The following is a 25,110-nucleotide window of genomic DNA, read 5'->3' on the forward strand; positions in this document are numbered from 1 at the left end:
TAAAAACAACAGAACTGTAATTAAAAAAAAAACATATTTTATGATAAACTCTCACCTTATCATAGCTGGCATAGGCTCCACCCCCAATGACCCTGAACTGTAAGAGCAGACAAAAATGAATGGATGAATCTTTTTACCACCATAGGGATTTCATAAAATAACAAACTCTGCCGTTCTTTGCATTTTACACAAAATTATGTAAATATTGAAATAAATAAAGTTCTAATGGTGATCAAACATGCTTTGCATTACATAAAATTGTAAAAAATAATTAAAAACTGAGCATTTTACATTTCTTTTCTATCATGTGAGTGTCTTATAAACTTCCTTTTGCTGCTTTGGCTTGTATCAAAGAGTAAAAAAAAAAGAGTTAAGTGGGGTCTGTCAGACAACGAGGATAAATATAAGTTGTGTAATTCTCTGGAAAGCTGTTTATCACTTTGTTAAATTGCTTCAGTGGCAGAGTACTTACAGTATGGAGGAGCAGAAATAAATCATCTTTCTTTTTTTCTCCCTTTCATTATCACATTTCATCGATGCTGCCAACCCTTCATTTTATCTCTATCTTTTCTGTCGCTCTTGATCCTGCCACTCAAACTCTGTCTTGTTCTTTTTAATTTGGGCTTCTTCTCTTTTGTAACTCACCATCTTGACAGATATTTTTCTTCTTCCAAGAGGCCCTGCCTCTTTACATTATTTTTTCTTCCTGTCTCTCTTTGTCTTTCTATTGGAAAATAACTAGCCTTTTGCTGAATATAACATCGCTTGTTCTTCTAACACAATAAATGTCTTATAGATGAGAAACAGTCATCCAGTATGTTCAAATCAGAGCAATGAGAATCTTAGATTTGTGTGGAAGTGGTATTCATGTAAATAATGCATACGTATGCTGACGTCAGTGTCCTCATATCTTCCTTGATGTCACTAGACTGAGCACTTTTTCTCAGTAGCCACAGGGATGGAAAGAAATGATTCAATGAGGTTCTGTTAGTATTTTTATCCAGTGAGTGTTTAGCTGGTCTTACAAAGGGACTTGGGCTGGCTGTAGCTCAGGAGGTAGAGCAGGTTATACACTGGTAGATGGTTCGATCCCTGGCTGCTCCAGTCTGCATGCCAAAGTATCCTTGGGCAACCTACTGAACGCCAAGTTTCTTTCTGGAATGTGTGTGAATGTTAGACCTGAAGCACTTGGGTAGAAAAAGCATAGAAAAAAGTTCTGGTATGAATGATTCAATGAGGCATGTTATATAAAGCGTTTTGAGTGCACGATCGTGGCTCAAAGAGTTGGCAGTTCGAGTCTCGGTCGTTGTGTCCTTGGGCAAGACACTTCACCTACCGCCTACTGGTGATGGCCAGAGGGGCCGATGGCGCGATATGGCAGCCTCGCTTCTGTCAGTCTGCCCCAGGGCAGCTGTGGCTACAACTGTAGCTTGCAAAAAAAACTGTAGCTTGCCTCTACCAGTGTATGAATGTGAGAGTGAATGAATGGTGGAATTGTACAGTGCTTTGAGGGCCCTGAAAAGCGCTATATAAATGCAATCCACTATTATTATTATTAAGTGTTTGTAGTATATGACATTCGCCCACATTAGAAGATCTTAACAACAAATACAATCAAATTGCTCATGACAGGATGAATTGTATTACTTTGTTGATTACGTGACACTATAACTTCGTAATAATCCCCTTAATTAAAAGTCAGTGCTTTCCTTTATTAAATACAACATACACTGAGTTTGGTACTACTTTGTGCATGCCAATATAAAAATTTAGTGTAGACATTAAATGGTATTTGACACTGTCCCTACTGTTTTCTTATGCACAATAGTATAGAACTTCAAATTTTCAGCTTCCTTTGAAATGCATGCACAGTTCATGGAACAACAAGCTGCATAAATATACATGAGCAAGTGAATGAGTAGTGAATCATGACTGAGTTTAAAGCTTAAAAGAATTCTTCACTAGTGAAAATGCTAACTAGTACAATGCCCATGTGATTTCTGAAGCTGCCGATGTGAGAATATTTCCTGCTTCTGATTGCCTTACCCAGGCAGCTCCTTTGGTTTAACTCTGTTTACAGTAGCAAAACCACTTGAGAAGTGTGTACTGTACATGAGACAGAATAACTTACCAAGATGGCCTGACCTGTTTCACAATATTGTCACATTTAACGGCTAATGACAAATGCCAACTTATTTCTAAAAAGCACGGCTTGAGGTTTGCTCGTAGCCATAAGTGTTGGGCACTCATTAAAAGTGATTTAAGAACACAAGAAAAAAAGATACAGTAACTGGATGCTGGGAGATGTGCTAGACCAAGTCTGATACAGATGATTACACCCTGTAGCTTACATAACCTAGAGGCACAGGACATTATTGGAAAAAAATAGAAAAAAAATCTCCTGGTTAAGTAAAAATTAACACAAAACAATTTATTGCTGATTTTTTGGTGCCAAAGTGTACCACTGTAAATCTTGTAGAATCCATAGATTAGCAATTTTGGCAGCTCATAAATGACCAAACATGTATTTGGCAAGTCTTGCAAAAACGATATGGTTTTTCATCATGTTGGAGGAGGAGGAGGTCAACCAGAGTGCAGCGAGTTCACTAATGAACCAATGACTAATGAAGATTTTTGTAACTGAGATTTTCAATCAATATAAAGGGTTAATCAGAATATTGGCAGCTCATCAATAACTTTTTCACAGGTCACAGGGACATTTCATTTCACCTGAGAGGAGATAACAGATAAGGCATGTACATAGAAGAGAAAGCTTTGATTTCATTCTCCTTAACTGCACCTATATTTCTCCCCCTGAAAGGAGTTTGTTAGCAGTCTAGTGTGCACAGTTTTCAATATATAATTTTCAGGTTTTGTGTGATGGTACCAATATATGATATATATATATTTGAGCTGATTTAATCTTCTTGAAAATCGGGTAAAGGTCACATCAAATCTAAAAATCTGTAAAAATGTTATATTACCCACAGTTTTTCATGGAGCGTCTTCAAACTTCACAGCAATATACTAGGCCTCGGGGAACATGAGTACCTAGTTTGGCTAAGCATTTGACCTTGACTAACATTGTTAGCACTCAAGGTCAACGATGACATTGAATTTTTTTTTAAAGAAACCATATCAAGTAATATGTCATATTAGAGGGCTTGGTGAGAACTGCAAAATGCACTTTTTATGTTTCCAATATGATGCCCTACAAAGTCACAATGACATCATAAAGTTTCACAAAACCACTCTGCGTGAATAGATCTTAAAATCTCTTGGCCATATGGATTTCCATATTACCAATTAGTGCTCTCTGAGAGCTCTTGTTGTATACAGTATTGATTTAAATATACAGTATATATGCTAAAACAAAAGTAGACTTAATTAGTAGTGCCTGTTCATACTAATTAAATACCTCTCAGCTGTGACTACATGCATGGTCTATGGTCCATGGTCATGGATGTCTAGTTTGATGTCAGATAATCTTTGGCCTCAGTCACATCCTCGTTTAAAGTGAGATGAGTGGTGGCTACCACTTTATCACTCCATCTTGTTCCGTTTCATGTGTAAACTATTGTAACAAGACTGTTACTGCGAGTGTCCTCTAACGACAAACACAATCGTGTGTTAGTGAGGCAGCTTTACTTTTTTATGCACATACACTAACTGTACAAAGACCATCTTACCAAACAGTCATGTATCTCGGTGTTAGGTTAGATAGCCTGTAAACAGGGAGCACCAATCACTCTGGTAGAGGCATGTGTACAAGGGACCCAGGTGCTATCACACTACTGCTTAAATGAGAAGAAACTGATTAACTCACGGGCAGCAGCTGTGCCAATGAACCCCTGCAGCTGAGCAAAACTATCCTGATACTACAATCAGTCTGAAACATTGTTTGTCGGTTAATCTATCCTAATATCTTTGAGCAAGGCATTCAAACTGGGGTATCTCCTGGCCAAACACATAAGACTGTGACAGTACTCCCCAGTGTTCAAAAATAGTATAGCACACTCAGCAAAACCCTCAATTTCTAGGAAGGTTAAAAAATGCTTATCTACCAATAAAGTAATTAGCGCTGACTCCTTCTTCCGGCGTTCAGTGTTCTGCTTTGCCCATCATATGTGGTGCCAAAGCTTTGAAAAGGCAGCTTCTTTTTCATCTCCAGCCTTAGTCATCGCTCGTCATCGTCTGTAGTACCGCTACCAGGAAAGTCATTTTTTAAATAAATGCAACTCTCTCAGCCTCCCAGAATCCTCTCAATCTGACAGGCACCTTATGCCAAATCATCTCTTTCTGTAATGAATAGTCTACTGGTGACAAAGTAATTTCACTCACTGGATATTGCTGTACATCCATTTAGTTTCATTTAACCACTGATTCATCCACAGAGGTTCAGACATGCAGCGATGACTGTCCCTTTTCCAACAAAGTATGCATTAACACATTTTTGCATATGTCATGCTATGAAGAATGGAAACAATAACCTGATTGACAAATTACATATAGATAATTGCTAAAAAAAAATCATCTGCAGAACTAAAATAAGCAGGGAGTCTGCTTTTAAATTGGCTATAATATGTACGGTACAATTTAGGAGGAGGACTTCTATAAAGTATTCCCAATAGCAGTTTTAGATCTCTGCTTCTTCTTCCCTATGTGAGAAATTAGGTCAAGTTAAAATTCATCCCCCCCCAAACACACACACACAAAATGTGGCCTAGAGAGGCAAACTCACTGTGGAAGTACAGAAGGGTGGGTGAGCAAATGGATACATCACAATCTCTCAGCACGGCACAGGAGGCAAACACTGCCTCAGAAGTGTGTGAAGTTCAGTTTTTAAACTTTATAAAGGGAAAAAAAAGTCCTTCCTGAGAAAAGAGGGAAGTTATATGATGCTACAGTTCACTCTATGGCAGTAACACTGACAGGGCTTTGACATGACAACACCCCACTGTGCTAGAAGGGGATGTATTTGTGATGCTGTTTGGAAAGTTGGAGAGATGTTGTCTGTAGCTGTACATAGAAAATTTGACCACACTGCCAAGATTATATTTGGCAGTGTCTCCTAAGTTGTGAATCATGAAGTGATTTTTAAAAAAACAGTTTTCTTAAGTACTTTAGATACATTAATGATTCATAATGCTGGTGACTTTGCAAGTGCAAAACTTCTATAGAGCATGCTATTTAAGCTGCTTTAAGCTGCCCGAGACTGCTGCCTACAGTATCTGCAAGCCACATTGCAACCCACCTCTAACACAGCTGCTCCTTTCATGCCATATTTGTCTTAATTAAGGACATATTTGACATATATTCATGAATATTATTTGTGTATGGGATTCTTGCTACTGCTGTCAAAGTGCCTTAAACTGACTTACACTCTATCATAAACATTCACACATATTTGCATAACACAAGCAAATACTTATTTTGTCATTTTTAGACATTTTACCAGTAAAAGTCTGAAATCAATTTTGGGAGATTTATGTTAAGGCAGATCCTAATTCACTGCAGAAATATCTGCCTATTGAGTGATTTAGGGCACAAGGCATGACCTACCTTGTCTACAAGTCTCCCTGTCTGTATGTTGGTCAGATAAGTTGTCTGAATGGAGAGCGACTATTTTTGTATCTGCTCTGCTTTCATTAATATCCCTCTGCTGGGAGACAAACTAATGAGTCCTGGCTCACTGATTGCTACATCACAACTTTTGTGCGTCACCTCAGACACTTTTTGTGCTACATCACAGCAGGCACACTTCATCACACGCTGTGAACTACATTCACCAGAAATGCAGGAGGCTATTTTAGATTGGAGTGAGATTTTATTTTTATTCTTTTTCCCCCTCTTTCAGAGGTGGAGAACAGAGAGGAGAAAAGACTGGGAGAAATGCCCTTGCTGATATTTATATAGAGATGACATTTAGGATAGTGGGGAAATGGTATTCAGCTTTCAAGAGCATCAGGTAAACCTTATCATGTCTGAGGGGAATAATACCCAATTCTGATATTAATTCTTCATTTTTACAAAGATTTACTTTTTTCAGACATTTGATTACTTTAAAAACTTTTTAAGGTGAAAGGAAGGACAGGTCACTTGTACTTGGACCAGGGTTGGGGATGCAGTGAAAGAAAGGAGAGGATTCAAGTTGACAGAAGGAACCTTGCAGTGAGCTTCCAGATTTCAAATGGCTGCACCAGACTTAAGACCCGAGGCATCTGGAAACAAATAAACAACAGCAGCTGGTCTCAGAAGGAAAAGTGGCCGGGCTTAGCTTTCTAAGCAGATGTTGGCTGACCAACATCTGTCATGGTCATATCAGTAAACATTTGTATTTCAAGGTGATTATATCTGAATTGAATCAAAACAAACACATTTTAGACAATATACTATATATATATATATACATACATACATACATCGGCCATAGTGATCGATGTAGCGGTTCCGAATGACAGCAATATCAGGAAGAAGGAACACGAGAAGCTGGAGAAATACCAAGGGCTCAGAGAAGAGCTCGAGAGGATGTGGAGGGTGAAGGTAACGGTGGTCCCCGTGGTAATCGGAGCACTAGGTGCGGTGACTCCCGAGCTAAGCGAGTTGCTCCAGCAGATCCCGGGAATAACATCGGAGATCTCTGTCCAGAAGAGTGCAGTCCTGGGAACAGCTAAGATATTGCGCAGGACCCTCAAGCTCCCAGGCCTCTGGTAGAGGACCCGAGCTTGAAGGATAAACCACCCGCAGGGGCGAGCTGGGTGGTTTATATATATATATATATATATATATATATATATATATATATATATGGGGGGTTGACAATTCTTTTAAGCTTTAAGGGAAAAAAACATCAAGGCAGAAAGAAAACGAGTACAACCGTTCCACTGTGGCATGAAAGACATTTGAACACGTGTGTAACTGATTATCCACAACCTGTTTGATGTTTTGAAATCCTGCAGGTCAGCCATTTTTAATGAGAATGAATGACTGCACAGCTTTGATTCTTGGTTTTCACCAACTGTCTACTAGGCACATTTGGGCCTATACTTTTGATCCTAATGGGTCTGTACCAGAACACTTCAGATGTGGCCACATAGTTGTGGCACAGCTGGGCCATATAAGGCAGACCTGTGAGTGAGTTTTGGTCGCCAGACTGATTGTCAAAAAATAGGAAAAACTGCATACAGCTAAAAGTTTTCTGTCGTTCAGTTACAGGCCATGTTTAGTCTTGACTGATGGTGTTGCCTGTATATATGTAGCAAGGTTTTCTATCATTTTTATGACTTGTTAGCAGGCAGTAACTGATGTGACTTCACTTTATAAAGCACTGAAAGAGATGCAAAGATGCAGGCAGGCAGGAGAAAGGAGAAAACATTGCAGGCCTAATGTTTTGTGCAAAGTGTTGGGGACAAATCAGTGGAGAAATGCTGCAAATAAAAAAAACTGTCAGTCCTCTAAATTTTAATCTTTTATCTTGATTGCCTGGCAAGATTGCCTTTCACTCTACTGCAGATAAAGCATGTTCAATTCGATTGAAGTGAACAGAGATAATATCCCATCAGTGGCATGAAAAGGGTTGCAGCAAACCAGAGTGGTAGATGTGTCTCCGGCCATTACCCACCTGCTGTATTAGTTATGTAACTCTACTCCACCTCAATACACCACCCGTGACAAGAGGTGACAGGAGGCTACACACACACACACACACACACACACACACACACACACACACACACACACACGATCTAGGTTTCATTACTTCAGAGGACATAACATGAACTTAAATCCATTTTCGGTTAACTCACTTTAAGCATAACCATATTTAGCCCATAATGTTAACCTTAAACCAAAGCTAATATTTTCTTTAACCAAGTTTTTATCCTAAAAACAAAGAATTTCTACCAACAGAATTTTGTTCTCAAGTAGAAGTTGTTTCCACAAGTTTTGTGTCTACATAACGTAACAACATAATGGAAACACGCACACAAACTCTGAAGCAAGCTAATAATATGCCCCTGTGTTAAAATGCTCACAGAACATCCTCACCGCTGTCTCTGGTTTGACTGCAGTCTCCATAGTAATGGCATCTGTGTCCATGGCAACCATGTCCGTGTCACTGCTGGTGACACAAGCTGTGCCCAAATCACTTCCTCATTGACTCGTGCATCACTCTTCATGTAAATAATAAGCAGTAAAGCAGTAAATTAAGAAGAAAACTTGTTCATTGTAACTGTTTTTCTTGGCTTAATGATCTATAACATGAATTAACATGAGACTTGTCATGAATAAAGCAATATAAATATGCTCATGTAAAGCAGAATTCAAACTTGTACAGAAAAAGAGGCAAAAAACGTTCCTAAACATTTTCTACAACAAACTGAGAGAACTTTTGAGTTACTTTTTTCATTTTCATTTTACAAGATGGCTGCTAAGTGGCAGGAGTTGCTTCTTGCCCTATTTTTTTGTTAGAATCTTTTTAGAACACAAATTCAAACACAAGCAAAGTGAATGTCTTTGCTTAGCCGTCAATATCTTACAAAGAGTGCCACTGTCCAATAAGAGGATTTAGCCAGAAGTGAACTAATGGAAAGGACTTATTTTCCAGAAACGACAGGTAGATTTGGTTAAAAGCACTTGTTGTGAGTAAAGCTGCCTAGCTAAAACATAGCAATACAAGTAAAGTCAGCAAATGTAACACTGCTCAGCCAGCAAATATTAGCAGACTAACATTCAAATACTCTTATTGCTGTATCTACTATAAAACACAATGAGGACCTGTGTTGAACATTAGCAGTTAGCAAAGTTGTGCGAACAGCAAATAATACAAATTGTTTGTGTTACACAGCATTTGAAAGGCATTGCAAGCATAAACTATTCAGCAATATTTTGCTAGAAGTCTGAAACTTCATAAAGGCCTTTTAATGTTAACGAGATACTAGTAAAGACTGGCAAGACTTGTGACTCTTGTTACCACAATAGTTTGGCAGGACGATTGGGAGTAAAGCAGATTTGTTTGCTCGTAAATCCAGATGCCGGGTAAGATTAGGATTAGGAAACTTATTTTACAACTCTAAACGTTTTTATGTGGATATTCAGGTTGCTCACCATGTCACACGCATTACATCTGCATTCTGACCCAATTTTTTGTTGCTCATTATCTTTATAACCTTGGAGCTTTAAGCTTGTATTATAATATAAATCTCTCTGAATGGAAACATTACATAAATACTTGAGATATGAATTGCAGCAGATGCATATTACTGACTTGTGCCTGTATATGTTTATGATATTGAAGGATTATTGCTGCTACACATTTTTGCACTCAGTCCACAGGGCTATATGAGAACTGGCCTTGGTCCACACTGGGCTGTCCTGTTTGTTTGCTTTGGTTCGGGTATAGTTTGATCAATTTGGCTAAGAATCAGGTTCAGTTGCTGTAACTTTAGTTACTGAGAATTGTGTTCAGTTTGTGTAGCTTTTAGGCAATTGGTGGCACTAGAAATTTGGTTCATCGGTTAATAGAAGTTTGTGCTGTGTAAAGCATGGTATTGGTATCAAATTCCTGGCTTATGTCAGGTGTGAGGTTTTGGAGCAGCATTTTCAAAGTGTTACCCAGTTCTCTGTAGTTACACTTCTTCCTTGAGCCACCATACCACACTCACGACTTTTTCAACTTTTATACAAGGAACAAACCCAGGAATCAGCCATAGACTTAAGATTATTATTCTGAAAGAGATGTGTCACAATGACTGATTCAGTCAAACCTTTTAAAGGCTGTCTGTGACCTGTTTGTCGTCTGGAGTAGAGTTTAAGATCCCAAGTAACATCGTCTAGTTTCTGAAAATATGCTTGTTTATCAGAATCAGAATCAGAATACTTTATTGATCCCTGGGGGAAATTATTTTTTGTTACAGTGCTCCATTATAAACAAACATTAACAAGACAGACAATACGCTAACTAAGAATAGTACAATATATATATATATATATATATATATATATATATATATATATATATATATACACACACACACACATAAAGTCACTTATTAATAAATAGCTGAAAGAAAGAAACATATGTAGCTGTAGCAGTAAACAGTGTGTTAAGTGGATGCGTTGTACAGGGAGATGGCCACAGGCAGGAAAGATTTCCTGTGTCGTTCATGTCATTTAACATGTAGATACATCTTAATTAGATAGTAGGAAAAATCAATGTCCCATGTTTAGTTATGCAAAGAACTAAACAGTTGTTGGATGTCAGTATCAAATCCAAAATGATTATATGGAAACAGCAAAATTCTAGGAAGTGCTGTGTGAATGCAGGAAAAAAAGGGATCTTACACATCAAAAACTTAAAAGCAATATAAATTATGCTAAGTAAGTGGAACAGTATCAAAGCTTTCTTCTGTCTAACAGTACTATGTTTTATTTTTCTTAAAAATTTCTTTCACTGCCTTGAATTTTTACCTTCATTGGTTTTCTGGACTGCACGCTATACTGACTTTGGTATTAATGGATGACAGTGCATCTGTGGACCAACCCAGGAGATAACTGATCATACGAAACCAGTCAGCAAGCAGAAGCAAGTAACCCAAATCTGCCAGCGTCCCGTCCCACTTGAACACGATAGAAATAGCACCATTCTAGGTCGCTCTTTAATAATTGCAGTACTAACTTTCACAGTACTGTGCCCATGTAGTTGTGTGTGAGAGTGTGTGACTGTGGGTGCCTTTTTGTTGACATGTATTTCATTTGGGAGATTTTACCCTTTATTAAGTTATTTAATCACTTTTGGCATTTATTTGAAAAACACTCAGCTTCACAAAATTAATGTGCCATGGTCTAGAATGTGTTTTAGGCTGATGTATTTGAGCGACTGTGGTGAATGTGTGTTGTCTTAGTGTGTTTTCCTTGCGGGTGTCCTGACCATTAAAAAGAAAACATCTTTCCTGTCCTGTTCTAAAAACAAGGTCAAAAGACCTCCTGCTCAAACACTTCATTATGAACTAAACCAACATGAACACCATCAACACACAAACACACACACAGGACACCTTGAAGCCAGAGAGTGGTCCCATAAAGTGCTCTGCACATCGATTTTGTGGGCTACTTTGCAACAAGATGTATGTCCCTGCTTTAAGAAGTAATCGAGTGCTTTTGTCCTTGGCCTTGTTAAATTTCTCATCTCTCTGGTCGTCTTTCGTGTGACACCGATGAGGTCACAGCGGGACACAAACAAACCTGACATCCTCTTCTGTTTATATTTTCCAAACTACAAAGGAAATATCAAAAATGGAAACTAGAGGAAAATCCTGCCACAACAAATGCCAGTCGCATGCAGTCACTCGCTTACTTTAAAGCTGATTTGACTTATTTTAGTGACTTTTTGTCAATTTTTAATTAAATGCTGATTTACTGCAAGAAAATGGTAAATATCAATCTGTACTAAAACTGAAAATCCTTACGTAGTAACGGCATTAGCAACACTGTACACATTTCGAAACAAGGGATTGTATAAACTAAAACAACTGTAAGAATTTTAAAGCTAGTAGACATACACAACACTGTACTCTATTCACATGTAGCTGAATTCAGGTTTTATTTTTGTGTGTTTGCTTACCTGCAGTGGATACAGATGGCAGGAAGTTGAAGGGAGCTATCCAGAGGAGCACAGAGACGGGGCTGGCTGTGGAGATGCCCAGTCGAACTGTTCGCCAGGCTAGCCACGAGTCCATAGAAGACAGCATGAACAGCTATGGCTCCGAAGGGAAGTAAGTAACAAATACTGCTTTAATTAAATACCATTTTACCACAAATACAGCATTCTGAATCTGAAAAAACTAAACTAAACAAAAGCCAACACAAAAAAATCCACATTTTGGTAAAATTACAAAAAGCCTATACAAACTTATTACATTAGGTCCTCTGCAATATGTTTTTACAGCTCTTTTTCTTTTTGTTTTACCCTCCTTTGATGGTCGTTTTTGTTGCTGTTACTTGGCTTTCTTTATTTTAGTTGTTTAGGAACAATTTCCCGTAAACTTCAGGTTGTAGATTGGATTTTTGTTTCAGTAAAAAGGACTAGATGTTACAGTCCCTGATAATCAGTGTTGGGAAGGTTACTTTTAAAATGTATTCCATTACAGATTACAGAATACATGCCCCAAAATGTATTCTGTAACGTATTCCGTTACGTTACTCAATGAGAGTAACGTATTCTGAATACTTTGGATTACTTAATATATTATCATGCTGTTTACAACTACATGAATGTACTATTGCTGTGATTTATTACTGTTACTGAAGGTCCGCGGCTCCGAACCGTAGTAAAGGGACCTCTGGCTAATACGGCGGGTTCTGTGTCAGGCTCATAGCCGAAAACTAGCTTTACTTTGTTGTCTGGGTCAACTTTGTTAGCGAGAGACAGAGAGAGGCGTTGAAAGGCTGCTCCAACGGAACTTATTGTTTTTGGAGGAAAACACGAACACGGTGTACAGGTTTTGCAATCAGAAGATGCTGTCACGCCTTTGTATTTTCAGGTTATTTTCTTGCTCGTGTTGCTGTGTTTCTATTACCTGTCATACAGGAAAAACATCAGCAATGTCTTTGATGCACAGGAAGAGAGAGAGAGAGAGAGAGCATACAGAGCACCTATGACATCAGCAGTAATAGTGTAGTACTACTGAACACATTCATACACACACACACGGACACATGCAGATAACTGCCAACCTGGCTACCAGCTTGAATTCCTACTGTTACATAACAAGACAAGTCAGACAGACTGATGTAGGCTGGGAGGGTTTACAGAGGAACAGGGGAGGGACAAAAATAACGAGAGGATGATTGCATCATTGAGTGTGTTTGCGTGCATATTAATATTCCATTTATATTTGGAATATGCAAATACGTTGTTTATGAGCTTCTGCTTAAAAACATGGATTACTTTGCATAGTATGGAAAAAAATGAATACATTAGCTAGATTTTAATGATGCTAGCTTATTTATTCTTTAGTAGCAGAAGCAAATCCTTTTTTAATGATGAATAAATCAAACAGAAGATGTCAGTCAGAGCGAACATACACAACTATATGAAAAGAAGAAGAAGAAAAGGACAACCTAATTGATTGTTTCCTAGAAGTCCACAGTGAAGCCTTAATAACTGTGAGGTTAAAAAAAAATTAATGAAGGCATTACAGGCACAGATAAAAAAAAATTAAATGACAAAGAGAGTTTTGGAAGGAGAAAGAGTGCAAGAAAATTTGTGTTCATACGAGGCTCTTTGATTTAGCTTATTCAAACTCTGCAGTCTTTACTGCTCTTCCACATCCAAGTCACTTTAGCTGAAAACACAGCACACATCGCATCACGTCATATGTTGTCTAGCTTACCTAAATGGAGCTCTGCCTTTTACCACTTATAGCACACACTATTAATTTAAAAATAGTTTAAAAAACAATGCCAACTGGGTCACAAACATTGCTGATATGTATTTCTATTGAAGTGATTGTCCGACATAAAAATGACGACATGCGCCACCAAAATGTATTTGAATTGTTTTGCAAAAACAATTAAAAAAGTTCAAAAATGGTGGGTCACAGACCCAGTCCCCTGACAAATGTGACATGAAACATGGTTAATGTTAGATAAAATTTGTTATCCTATGAAAACACCCAGAATGCTCTTCATGGTCCCAAAGTGCTGTGCCCTGCAGACTCACCAGGCTCCATTACCATCTTTGTTCATACTATACATGGTTGATATGACAAATGTAAACAAAAGATAACTTACACAGTAGCTCAGAACAACTCAGGTTGTCCAGGACTTTTTTTTCATTTAGTGTAAGTGTCATCATATTGAGGTAAGTTCAAGTGGTTTTTTTTAATGTTCATCGTTGATTATTTTGTGCAAGATAAAAAGGTGTATGTTGTGACAGAAATCTAAAGAATTTTGCCTTCTCTGTATTTTGTTATTTGGTTTAATATAGATAAACAGACAAGCTCCATAGTAATATGTTTTCACTTTATATTATCTCCCATTTTAAGATATACTCATCTGTTCAAGTCTGATTGCCATGCTATGATTTGTTCCTATAAATTATTCTATACTTGTTCTTTTTCTTTGTCAAATACCGTACAGACTGCTCCTGTACTCTGTATCATTATTTTAGCACTTTGCAAATTAAAACCTTACGTGGACAACTTATTTATGTAGATTGATTTATTTCAGATTTCCAAAACAATGTCAATATGCTTGACAGCCCTAATTCTACACAAGAACAAGGAAGATATGTTTCTATCTTAAATCCTGTGACTGGTCATTGTCTTTTTCAAACTGAAATGAACATCATTTGTACATATTTGTGTTAATAAAAAAATGATTCTTGTATACATGGAAAATACATTGGGGGAAATCAATTCAATCAATGTTCAAAAGATACCAGATCACATAGATTGTGTAACTAACTGCTGTTCCAGTATGTTCAGCTCTATTCTCCATGATTGTCTCATTTAGCTTTTTCTTTCAGTTTTTTTTTTTTATATTAAAAGCACATTAAAAATCCCTTAAATAAATTATATAAAACCAGAAACAGAAGGGGCCTTTAAAATCTGTGCATGCACCATGCTGCAAGCAACAAAACATTAAGGGGAACAACAGTTGACTCATTAAGCTTTCAACAGTTGACTCACTGCATCATTTAAATCATCCGCAGCAAACCACTGCTCGTCTTCCTGTCTGTATTTCAGTCTTTACGTCAGCTGTTTGGCTCAGTCTGCTGATTGAAAAGCTCCATCATTCTCTATGCACAGTCATGAATAAGCACTTTGTTAGCTAACACCATCCAATCACACTTATGAGCTTATTGATTTATGGTGGGAGCCATTCAGGATGTGCGTGCACACATTCACTGTGGAAACTGAGGTAAATGGAAATGTGTGTCTTTGTGTAAGAGAGACACACAACTGTGACTCTTTCTAAAAGGAGTCATCATTTTAAAAAATATCCAGTAAAAAACATGTTGACATTTTACTGGGTTCATGTTGCAAAATTATAATGTACTCCTGACAACCAATCCTTTGTCAGCGGTGCAAAGCAGTGCTTCAGCTGCACTGTGACGCTTTAAATTTTAGTGCAGTATGTGTGGAGCTTATGACAATGATGACAGAAACCATAAATGTAGTTCTGTTCAAATGATATTTTAACAACAGAAAGACAGATTTTTTTTTTTTACCAATATATTTGTAAAATCTGCAAATATATTTCCATATTTATTTAACTTTAATGACAGGTTGTTGTTGTTCTAAATTCCAGTGCATTACAAAAAACTGAGTAGTATGAGATCTTATATTTATGCAAAGTTCCCACTTGCGGTTTACATTGAACGTCATATTTCTGCGAAACAGCAGTGTAATCCCCAGATGTGCCCCACACACTAACATAATCTAAAGCTCAGGAATTTATCACCCAGTAATACCCACTCAGCTAATGTTGTTTGACTAATATCTTTGCATGCGTACTCATGATACACATATACAAAGGTTTTTACCTCATTAGGAATGTAATTTCTTCAGTATACAAACATATTAATTGATGTATTATGTTAATTGCATATATGCAGCACTTTAATACTTTGCATATTACATTCATGCATTATGGTCACAGAAACAAAACAAAAGAAGAAAAAAAACATGCTGTGATATACATAGACCAGCATGCTACAACATAAAACCACTGACACTCGAAGTGAATAATGTTGATCATTACATGATAATGCAAGGTTCTGTTTGGAAACCTCCTGGTATTTGTGCATGTTACTTAAAACCCACTTAAATATTTTTTTTCAGATGCAATTTCTCCAAGAAGGACAATGCACCACATAAGCTGTCCAAGAATGACTTGAAGTTACACAACAAAAAGCTCAAGATCCTGATCTGGCGTCCAAACTTCCCAGATCCCAAGCGTCCATGGGATGTATACAAACAACACAGGGGAAAAGATAAAGTAATGAGATGCAAATGAGAGTTTGGGATTATCTTTCATCCCCTAAAATTGACATGTAATTACTTATTATATGCTGCCACCTGAATGTAAATTACTAATTTAAATAATTGCTTTCCTTTATTGCACTGAACGACTTCTAAATTATTTTGTAATGAAGCATTTGCATACTCGGTTTGCAGTTAGTATTAAAGGTTAGACTTTGTGTTTTTGTGTGACTTTGCTCGAACAATCTAATGACTGAAGACAAAGTCAGCATGGAGTGTCTAGTTTTAAAAAAAATGATTTGTTCCTTATATGTGCACCCAAGCACTCTTGTGAGAGTGGGGATAATTTAAAATTGAGCAACCATAAAGTATGATAAAATATCAAAGTGAAGGCAAGGTGGAACAACATGTAGGTTAAAGAGGGGAAGAAGAAGAAGAGAGGGGTATGGAAAAGAGATAAAAGTAGAGACAAGGAGAGAATGTTATCTCGTGGGGCTCGAAACAGCTGCAAACTGCATAATCTGAGAAAAAGGAGGAAAGAAAGAGACTAATGAGAGCTCTGGAGAGAAGGAGGAGAGGTGAAAGGAAAAGAAATGACAGTGAGAGAGGGATGTGTGTAGTTAATCTTTCCTGTCTTTCTTTGCTCAGTCTCTGGTTGGGAACATGGCTAATGACTTTATTTAGAACCAACATGTCCTCGTAACTAAACGACAGAATGGGTTGACTGCCACTGGCTCTAAGTGGCTGTTAGCGAATGGTGAATTATGTGACATATACTACTTTCCCCACTCTCTTAAATGTTTTTTGAGTAATGAATAAATTCTCCGCAGAACCAGTAGTCACATTGCACATTTGTCGTTAAATTAAATTATTGCCAGCGTCCAAGTTGCGAAAAGTTCATTGTTCAATTTTATGCATGTTTCAAGGTTGTATTACCCTCACAATTGTCACTCACATATATACAGTATGTCTGTGTGACCTTTTACATCATGTACAGTGCCATTCACACGCATACAAACACTGCCTGCCTCATAGGCCTCTTTTTAAACATACCAAGTTCCTACAGATTTAAATGAATTCTTCAAAAATGCATGCATGCATTTTACTACAAATATAGTGCCAGGCAAAAGTTTGCAGTGTGTCCCAACTTTTGGCTAGTGTTTTACAAGCAACAGAGTTGGATTGTCAAGTGTTGAGGGGCATAGTGCGTAAAAGTCACCAACACTCAACTGACTCAGTAACTGGAGAGCTCCAAACTTCCTCTGGAATTAAAATCAACACAGATATTTGCACCAGACTCTTCCAGTTCCTGAGGGTGTAATGCCATTTCTAGGTGGTCAAGTGTAGTCCAGTGTGGTCCAGTCACTGTGCTTTCATTGGAAATTTCTTCAGTCGCTTAGCTCTAAGTTGGAAAAGTTTAACTCAGGACCTGTCTACTCCAATGTCACCATTGTGTTTTTCTCCTTGTCATTTGTTAAAATTACTGTACCCTGTATAGACGCCACATTACTGCTATTCGCTTTCTGCATAAATGGCCCTTTAGAGGTACAGCAGTTTGTCACCATGTGACCAGCGATAGTATCGATACCATCGCTGGTATTGGTGTTGGATCGATACCAGCACAATAGGATCAGTACTTTACTTGGTTTATCTCCAAGTTCGGTGCTTTGTTCCAGTTCATCAGATAGTAGGCATGTCGTGTAAACACTGCTCCTGTCATGCAGGCACACTGTGCTCCACCCCCTCCTCCCTTCTCTGCTGTGTTTAGTTTTCCTGTGATCACGTGGCTCAGCACTGAGCAGCGACATGCTGCAGTGAGTGAGAAGTACATTACAGCTGTAAATGAAAACACTGCAAACAGTGATGCATGCTGAAAGGCTATTCTCTACTGTGGCAAAACCATCAACTTGTACAAAGACACGAACGTCCATGAAAAGAGAGCTTTGTCCTGGAACGAGCAGCAAAAGAAATGAAGAGAGGAGGAAGTAAATCCCTCAGGCAGACCCTGACCCCCAGCACAGAGACAGAGGTCACTGTCTCAGTCCTTTCATAGAGGCAAGGATAACCTCTATGAAAATAAGCTGGTAGCTCAGATAGGGTTGAAAGTAATAATTTACTCGTGACTCGTGTTGGTTCTTCAGCATTACATAATGGTTAGGTGTTATTGGTCACTGTTGTTTCTTTAGTAGACTGATTACTTATCAAATATATTCAGATATTCAAATAATATATCCACAATACTGAATTTAGTTAAAGAAGTTATTCTGTTAGTTAACTATATTAATGTTTTTTAAAAATACAAGATAGCTGAAAGGTGTCCCTTTTATTGTGTTAACTAATTACAAGGTGAAAGTCACAGTGATTAGGTCATTAAGATGTATAAATCATGACACACCACTGCTGCCTGGGATGTTTTTGGTACACAGTGGAGGTCCAGCTTTTAGCCTTGAGGGGCATATCTGTGCAGACTTAAACTGTAGGGACGAAAACTGACTTTTACTATGCTCCTACTTTTGAGAGTGTATTGTTATGTTTTTATTTACACATCATGTTAGACTCGTAGAGCAATGGAAGAAAAGTGCTGTCGTCTATTGCTCATAGAACAAATAAACCCACACACTCACACACATATTTACTACCTGGCTGTTTGCCACCAAAGCACTTTGAGCTGATTTGTATACACATAAAAACCACACAAAATAAGGACACATTGGGTCAAACTCTAGAGCCAACATCTGAGCCTAGTTTCAGGAAGCCAATTAAAATTTTGTGAGTTTAACTAACCTGAAAGGGGAATGATAAATGGTATTCGGTTATCAGTCATTTCTTTCTTTCTTTTTTTTTTCAGTCCCTATCTCGTTATTCCTCTGGATTGCTTTTGTCCCTATTCTGTTACTCCTCTCTTCCATTGTCTCATTATCTTTCAGTCACTCACTTTCTTCTGCTAATTGAACTGCATTAAGCACTGTCTGGTCATGTTTAACCATCCGTGTCTTTGTCTGCCTGCTTTTTTGTTCCCTCTGCAGTCTTAACTACAGTGGCATGTGTCTGGCATCCGATGCTCAGTTCAGTGACTTCCTGGATGGGATGGGACCAGCCCAGTTTGTTGGGCGACAGACACTGGCGACAACATCCATGGGTAAGAGAAGACTGGAGTTTTAATTATTTTGCTACAGCCAATTCAATTTCTTACATTTCTGTTTCTGTAGAATAAAAACATGTTTTCCATTTTTGATGTACAGACTGGGTCAGAAAATTAAAAAGGAAAAAAATGCTTTATACTCATAAAACTGAACCAAAGGGTTTCTTAAAATCATTTTACATTGGCAAAGAAAGTGCCTCACAAATCAGCAGTCTTACTGTTTTTCTCATCATCTCCAGCATTTATTCATTTCCAGGCTGTATATACTGGATATATTGCATGAAGTCTGTCCTCTACAGCAGTGATTTACTGTAAGTGGGTCAGTTTCCTCACTGGCAGCCAGACAGTGTCCTTGGCCAGACAACAGTGACACTGACTGGACCAGCTCCACTCCAAACCTGCTGCCTGGTCCAACATTATATAATGTCAGAGAACCCAGAATAACTTGGCTTTCATCTGAGCTGTGTCACTTTCAAAGGAATACATTTGTCATTTTGGGGACATTTAGTTAAAACTTTTATTCCGAAGTTACTTCTAATGAGAGAAATTATTGCAATGTGCACGCAATTTTAATATAAAAAATGCAGATCATTATTGGAAGAAAATGCAGACAGAGCTATGATTAGAGAGTACATATGAATGATATATTTACCTATTTACTTATTTAGCAGTAAAAGCTTGGACTCTTACATGTTTTACTGTGTTTATGGCTTTTTTCTGTGAGGAGCCAGCTGACTGGGATAAATTATAGTGTTAAGACTGAACCAACACCATGACTTATTAAAAAGAAAGCTTCAGAGATGCTTGTATTGAAGTTCACACCATTTTGCTTAACATAATTCAAGGAGCTTGATGTTGGGAGACCAACAAGATATTTCTGAATCTCTAAATAGTTTTTATATTAAGCCTTTATATTATTACTGTATTAATAAGTAACTTACCATGATTTTTATTGTTGGTTAGGTTTATTGCTACAGAAAACATAATATGCAGAACGTTTGGACAGAGAGAAGTGAGCTCTATGTGATGCAGTATTTTGCTCTTACAGTAAACTGAACTTGCTTTGGGACCGTCTTTCCCTTGGCTCCAAGATTTGGTTTGGAAGTTGGATCGTATATAAAAAATGGATTTGGGTTCTGGGTCTGAAAAGGAATGCTAATGTGTCAAGTCTTTTTATTCTTTCTAATGGTCAACCAGAGCCATTTCTCTGGTTCTCTGGTTGTGCAAAGAAATCAAACTGAACTGAGGTCTAGAGAGTGTTTGAGAAAATAATAAGTGAAACTACGGTCTCGTACTCTAGATATTAATTTAGAAGGATATGGTATTTTAATGCAAATTAAAATAGGACATAAGTCAAAGGATCCTTCTGTGATTGCTCATACAGTGTTACTAGCTTCTCATTCAGAATCACCTTCATAATATGACATGGCCATGGTCACAATGTGTAAAAGGCATTTAACAAACCAGTGCAGGATGTACATTTTTATACATGATGGATGGTTTGGACATGTCTAGCAACTGACTTGAAGTTACCAAGTGATCTTACATGATTATGTCTCACATCCATTTTAGTATCTTCTTCTAAAACTATTTACTAATTGTTGGGCTAATATTCACCTCCTTTAACCTCATTTTTTCACCCAATCAGGTGATGTAGAGATTGGACTGATGGAGCGGAATGGGGGACTGGAGGTGGAGGTCGTCCAGGCCAGAGGCCTCACCATGAAACCAGGTTCAAAGGGACCTCCAGGTTCGTCTGTGATCAGTCTTTGAGCTCTGTTTTTCAGAGAATACCATTTATACCATAACGTGAGGTGTTTTGAGTCCAAATTTAACATTTATAAAGCTGCTTTACTTCTGTTTGTACTCCACATGAATTCTTTACAAGCCAGCAAACAGTTTCACATACACAACAGCCTGTAGGGCATATTTAATACTAATGGGATATAGCTTCCAAAAACATACTTTTTGTGCTTGACAATTTAAAAAATAGACGAGTGAAGGGGGGGAATGGAGCAGAAGCAGGCGATGCACTAAATAAGTAAAAACTGCATTTGTCTTTGCTCATACAGTAGTGAAATGTGTATCTTGTTGCTCTGACTTCAGATTTTAATCCACAGATACAGTCCAGTATTAAATGCCTCCTCTGGTCAGAATGATCATACTGTTGACTTTGATTGTAGCGCCTCGTCGCTGCACAATACTAAAGCAGGCATCAATCCCAACTGCATAAGAGCTAAACACCTTCACCGAAATGGAACAAAAAATACCTGGAAAAAAAACTATGAAGGAGAGATAAAAGAGAATAGGGAAATAAACAGAGGAAAGCAAACAAATCAGCATAGACCAGTATATTGTAACTGAAAGAAAAACATGGTCATGACAAGGGAGGGATAGTGATAAAAGGAACTCCGTGTACAGTGTAAAGACAAGTGAGATTTTGCCTGCAGATTTTAGTGAGCCAGTGTCTGAATTATTTCTATCCTGTTATCAGCACACTAGACAGAAAGCTGTGACGTGTGTGTAAGTACTGTAAACTTACATTAGAATGCTGTTAGCAAAACCATATGTTATTATTAGCCAATATTTCTTCTTTAAACCTGTATAAACAGTGCTAGATGCTTTTATTCTGACAGCTGGTCAAGTGATCATAAATGATCATAAATCATAGTTTTCAGTTTTAATCATTTTTCTTTTCAAAATATACAGAGGATTAGAACTTTCTCCTTACTTTCTGGTCACTGTGAACAGCAGAATTTTGAACAACAAGCCTGTTCCCTAGCCTGTATTTTGCAAGGTTAGATGGGAGCATCACTACAGGTATCTTAGAACATTCGAGGGTTACACATTCATGTCTTATACTTTCATCATAGGCTTGTTGATGTGATTATACAACATTACAGCTTCATTCACAATTCAGTACTGACACGATCAACTGTATGGTTCATCTCAGTTCAGCCTCCAAATTCCATTTGTACATTATAAGGAGCATTTAATTCAATTCAATCTTTATTGGCAGACTTCATATCCATAGAAACAAAACAAAACTAAAATTATACTGTTACTCGAACCATCCAGTCGTTCTCTAAAATTGAACATTAACTTTCTTAAAAGTGCTTTAAAAGTCCAAACACCCACAGCTACAAACATCTGGCTGGCACTACCCCTTCTAGGCAAAGAATTCTCATCGCATCATTATATGCAACATGCAGCTTCTGCATGCTACATTGTTTGTAGGATGACCACAAGAGGGGCAGTATATAGCAGTGTGCAATATGCTTTAAACAAACCCACTTTAACTGGAAGTGAACAAAAGCTGAATTTGCGTGCAATAGTATTTGCCTGCACATAGAGCTTACACCGTTGTCTGTATATGTCATCATCATCATTCATTTGCTCAGTAATAAAGTGACCGAGGTATTTCACCTTTTTATGAACTAAAAGAGTTTTTTGGGCCAGTTTAAACAAAGGGAAATTTAGCTGTTTATCCTGCTTAGTTCTACATATCAAAACAGCACTTTTAACAGCATTGTACTTTATGTCATATTGCACACCATTATTTGTTTGTTATTATTTTATGGCATTCTGTTCAAAACACATTGTATGTGACAAATGCCCAGACAGTGTGTTGGAAGATCTTTCAGTCTCAACAAGATGAGCATATTTTTTTTTATCATATACTGAAAAACTAGAAATTAATCAGTCAAATCTATGTGTTTGCTGTCATTCTAGCGGCCTACATTAAAGTTTATCTTCTGGAGAATGGAATCTGTGTGGCCAAGAAGAAGACGAAGTCAGTGAGAAAATCTCTGGATCCTCTCTACAACCAGGTCCTGGTCTTCTCTGAGAGTCCACAGGGGAAAGTGGTCCAGGTAAGATACACCTATCTTGACGTGCCATGCAGTTTGTTACACAGAACAATCAATTTGGGCATCAGCAGAAAATACAGAGAATGCTGATTCTATTGCAGGCTAATCATATCATGGAACTATTCAATATTTTATGAAAGTGCTGAATAAGAAGTACAGTGGGCCAAAGTTGGAGGTGCTTTGAAAGTTAGCATCCATAGACATTTTGTGTCATCTTTGTGAAGAAAATATATCTATAAAAGAAACATGAATTCTGTAAGAGAGCATCATCTTGCAGTGTCCTTACACCTAAAACACCCTCATGGCTTCCAATGACTGTCAACTGTGGAACAATCATTGGTACAGATCACTTTGATTTGTCAACAAGTTAACAACAAAGCTTAATGCACAGCAAAAGGATTCCTGACAAATACAAAAAATAAGCTGTGAATTTACGTGTCTAATGTAAAATATTGTGAAAAACCTGTAACTGTGAATAAATCCAAAATTTGGATTTTTTTTTTTTTAAAGAAAATGCGTTTTGTTTTGTTTTTTTACATAAAATTGGGACTTTATTTTTTACACTATTTTTACAAGGGTTTTGTTATGTGTGATTCTAAGTTTCAGGTGCCCTAAGTTTAATTGATAGATATTTTTGTTTTTTGTTTTGTTTTGGTTGCATGGCTCCCTAAAAGCTATTTGGCACAGAGCACTTTCATTTGTCTAAAATGTGACACACAATTTCATGTTTTGTCATCAAAAATGTTGAAAGAAGAGCAATTGTTTTTTTGTAAAGGTCTATTTGTAAACAGAATTGAATATTGAACAGGAATTAAATATGTCATTGGTGTTTCAGAGTTTACAGTTTCATCATTCTGTAATATAATATCCATTAATATCCAGTACACTCTTCTTACATGATAGGATTGTTAATTAAATGGTAATTAACAGTATAATTTACATGTAATAACACTTTCTGAAATTTTTAAAAAAGCTAAGACACAAATCTTTTTGGGATTTCATCAGAAAATGCATCTAGCATAAAAAAATGTCAAAAATACCTTTTTAAAAAGTCAAATCTATTATAAGTTGTTGTGGGAGCACAGATTTACTAAATATTCAAGAGTTATATTATAGTTATAGTTATATTTTACATATGTATGTAAAATTACATGTAAAAACCAGGTAATTGATGTTATGATAAATCCACTTAATAGTTTTTATAAAAGTGTTTTCAATTTTATTTATGCATGGCATATCTTTTCCTAACATTTAATAGGGATTAAATGTACACGATTTTGAAAAAAATTCCAACTAATAACAATAATATTCTGTCATTTTTGGCCTGGTTATTTATATTATAGCAGTGTTTGGCTTTATTATTAGGTAACTGTTTTAACAAGTAAATACCGCTATTTAACATAAAACAGACAAAAAATATACAAGAGCTCATGTAACTTAAAGCTAAAAACGACATTTTAATTACAGAAAGTTGATGTAAGTTAATGCAATGATACATCTCTGTTATTTTAGAGCATTTTTTTCTGGTGTCCCAACTGCCAGAATATTACCCTTTTATGTATTTTTTTTCCATCAGTAATCAGCAGGTAAAAATAGTGTTCAGTGGAGAGACTTGCAGCTCTTGCTCTGGCTGCTCTGCTGCTCCCGTCACTGTGTAATTAGCCACTAAACGCCTCCCTCTTAATTATCTGCTGTCATGTCGCTGTCCTTCGAGTTTCATCAAACTCATTCACACTGGATAATGAAAATCGCTGAAATCAGCAGCACTTTTCAATTTGTCACTTACTGATCTAGCAAAGTGAAAAGCTGCTTAAGTCTACACTGAAAAGTCACTGAGAAACTTACTACTTGTGCCCAAAACCAACTCTCAGCTTTTTCAGCTATTTTTCCAGCCTTTCCAAAACATATCAAGTGTGAAATCTAACTAACAGCTGTTTATCAACTTTTATTTTGACATCATAATAAAACAAATTCATGGAGGTTTCTTTTGTCCCCATTCTGAACATTTTATAAATGAGGCATGGCTATAAGGGGTAAATTAAGATTTTATATGGCGCATGACGACAAAGTGTGTAATGATTCACCAAATTCATGGTTAGGGGGTGGGCATAAA

General features: G+C 37.2%; 1 protein-coding gene across 1 annotated transcript in view; it reads left to right on the forward strand.

The window, feature by feature from the left end:
• Window positions 1-25,110, forward strand: part of rims4 (regulating synaptic membrane exocytosis 4) — a 52,133-nt gene that overhangs the window by 17,880 nt on the left and 9,143 nt on the right. Inside the window, exons 2-5 of the mRNA XM_006783016.2 lie at window positions 11,627-11,771; window positions 19,013-19,125; window positions 20,777-20,878; window positions 22,861-23,000. Coding sequence (XP_006783079.1) covers window positions 11,627-11,771; window positions 19,013-19,125; window positions 20,777-20,878; window positions 22,861-23,000 — 500 coding nt within the window. The remainder of the gene's footprint in view (window positions 1-11,626; window positions 11,772-19,012; window positions 19,126-20,776; window positions 20,879-22,860; window positions 23,001-25,110) is intronic.

This window comes from Neolamprologus brichardi, chromosome 5, assembly GCF_056152115.1.
Source record: "Neolamprologus brichardi isolate AB-2024 chromosome 5, ASM5615211v1, whole genome shotgun sequence".
Taxonomy (NCBI): domain Eukaryota; kingdom Metazoa; phylum Chordata; class Actinopteri; order Cichliformes; family Cichlidae; genus Neolamprologus; species Neolamprologus brichardi.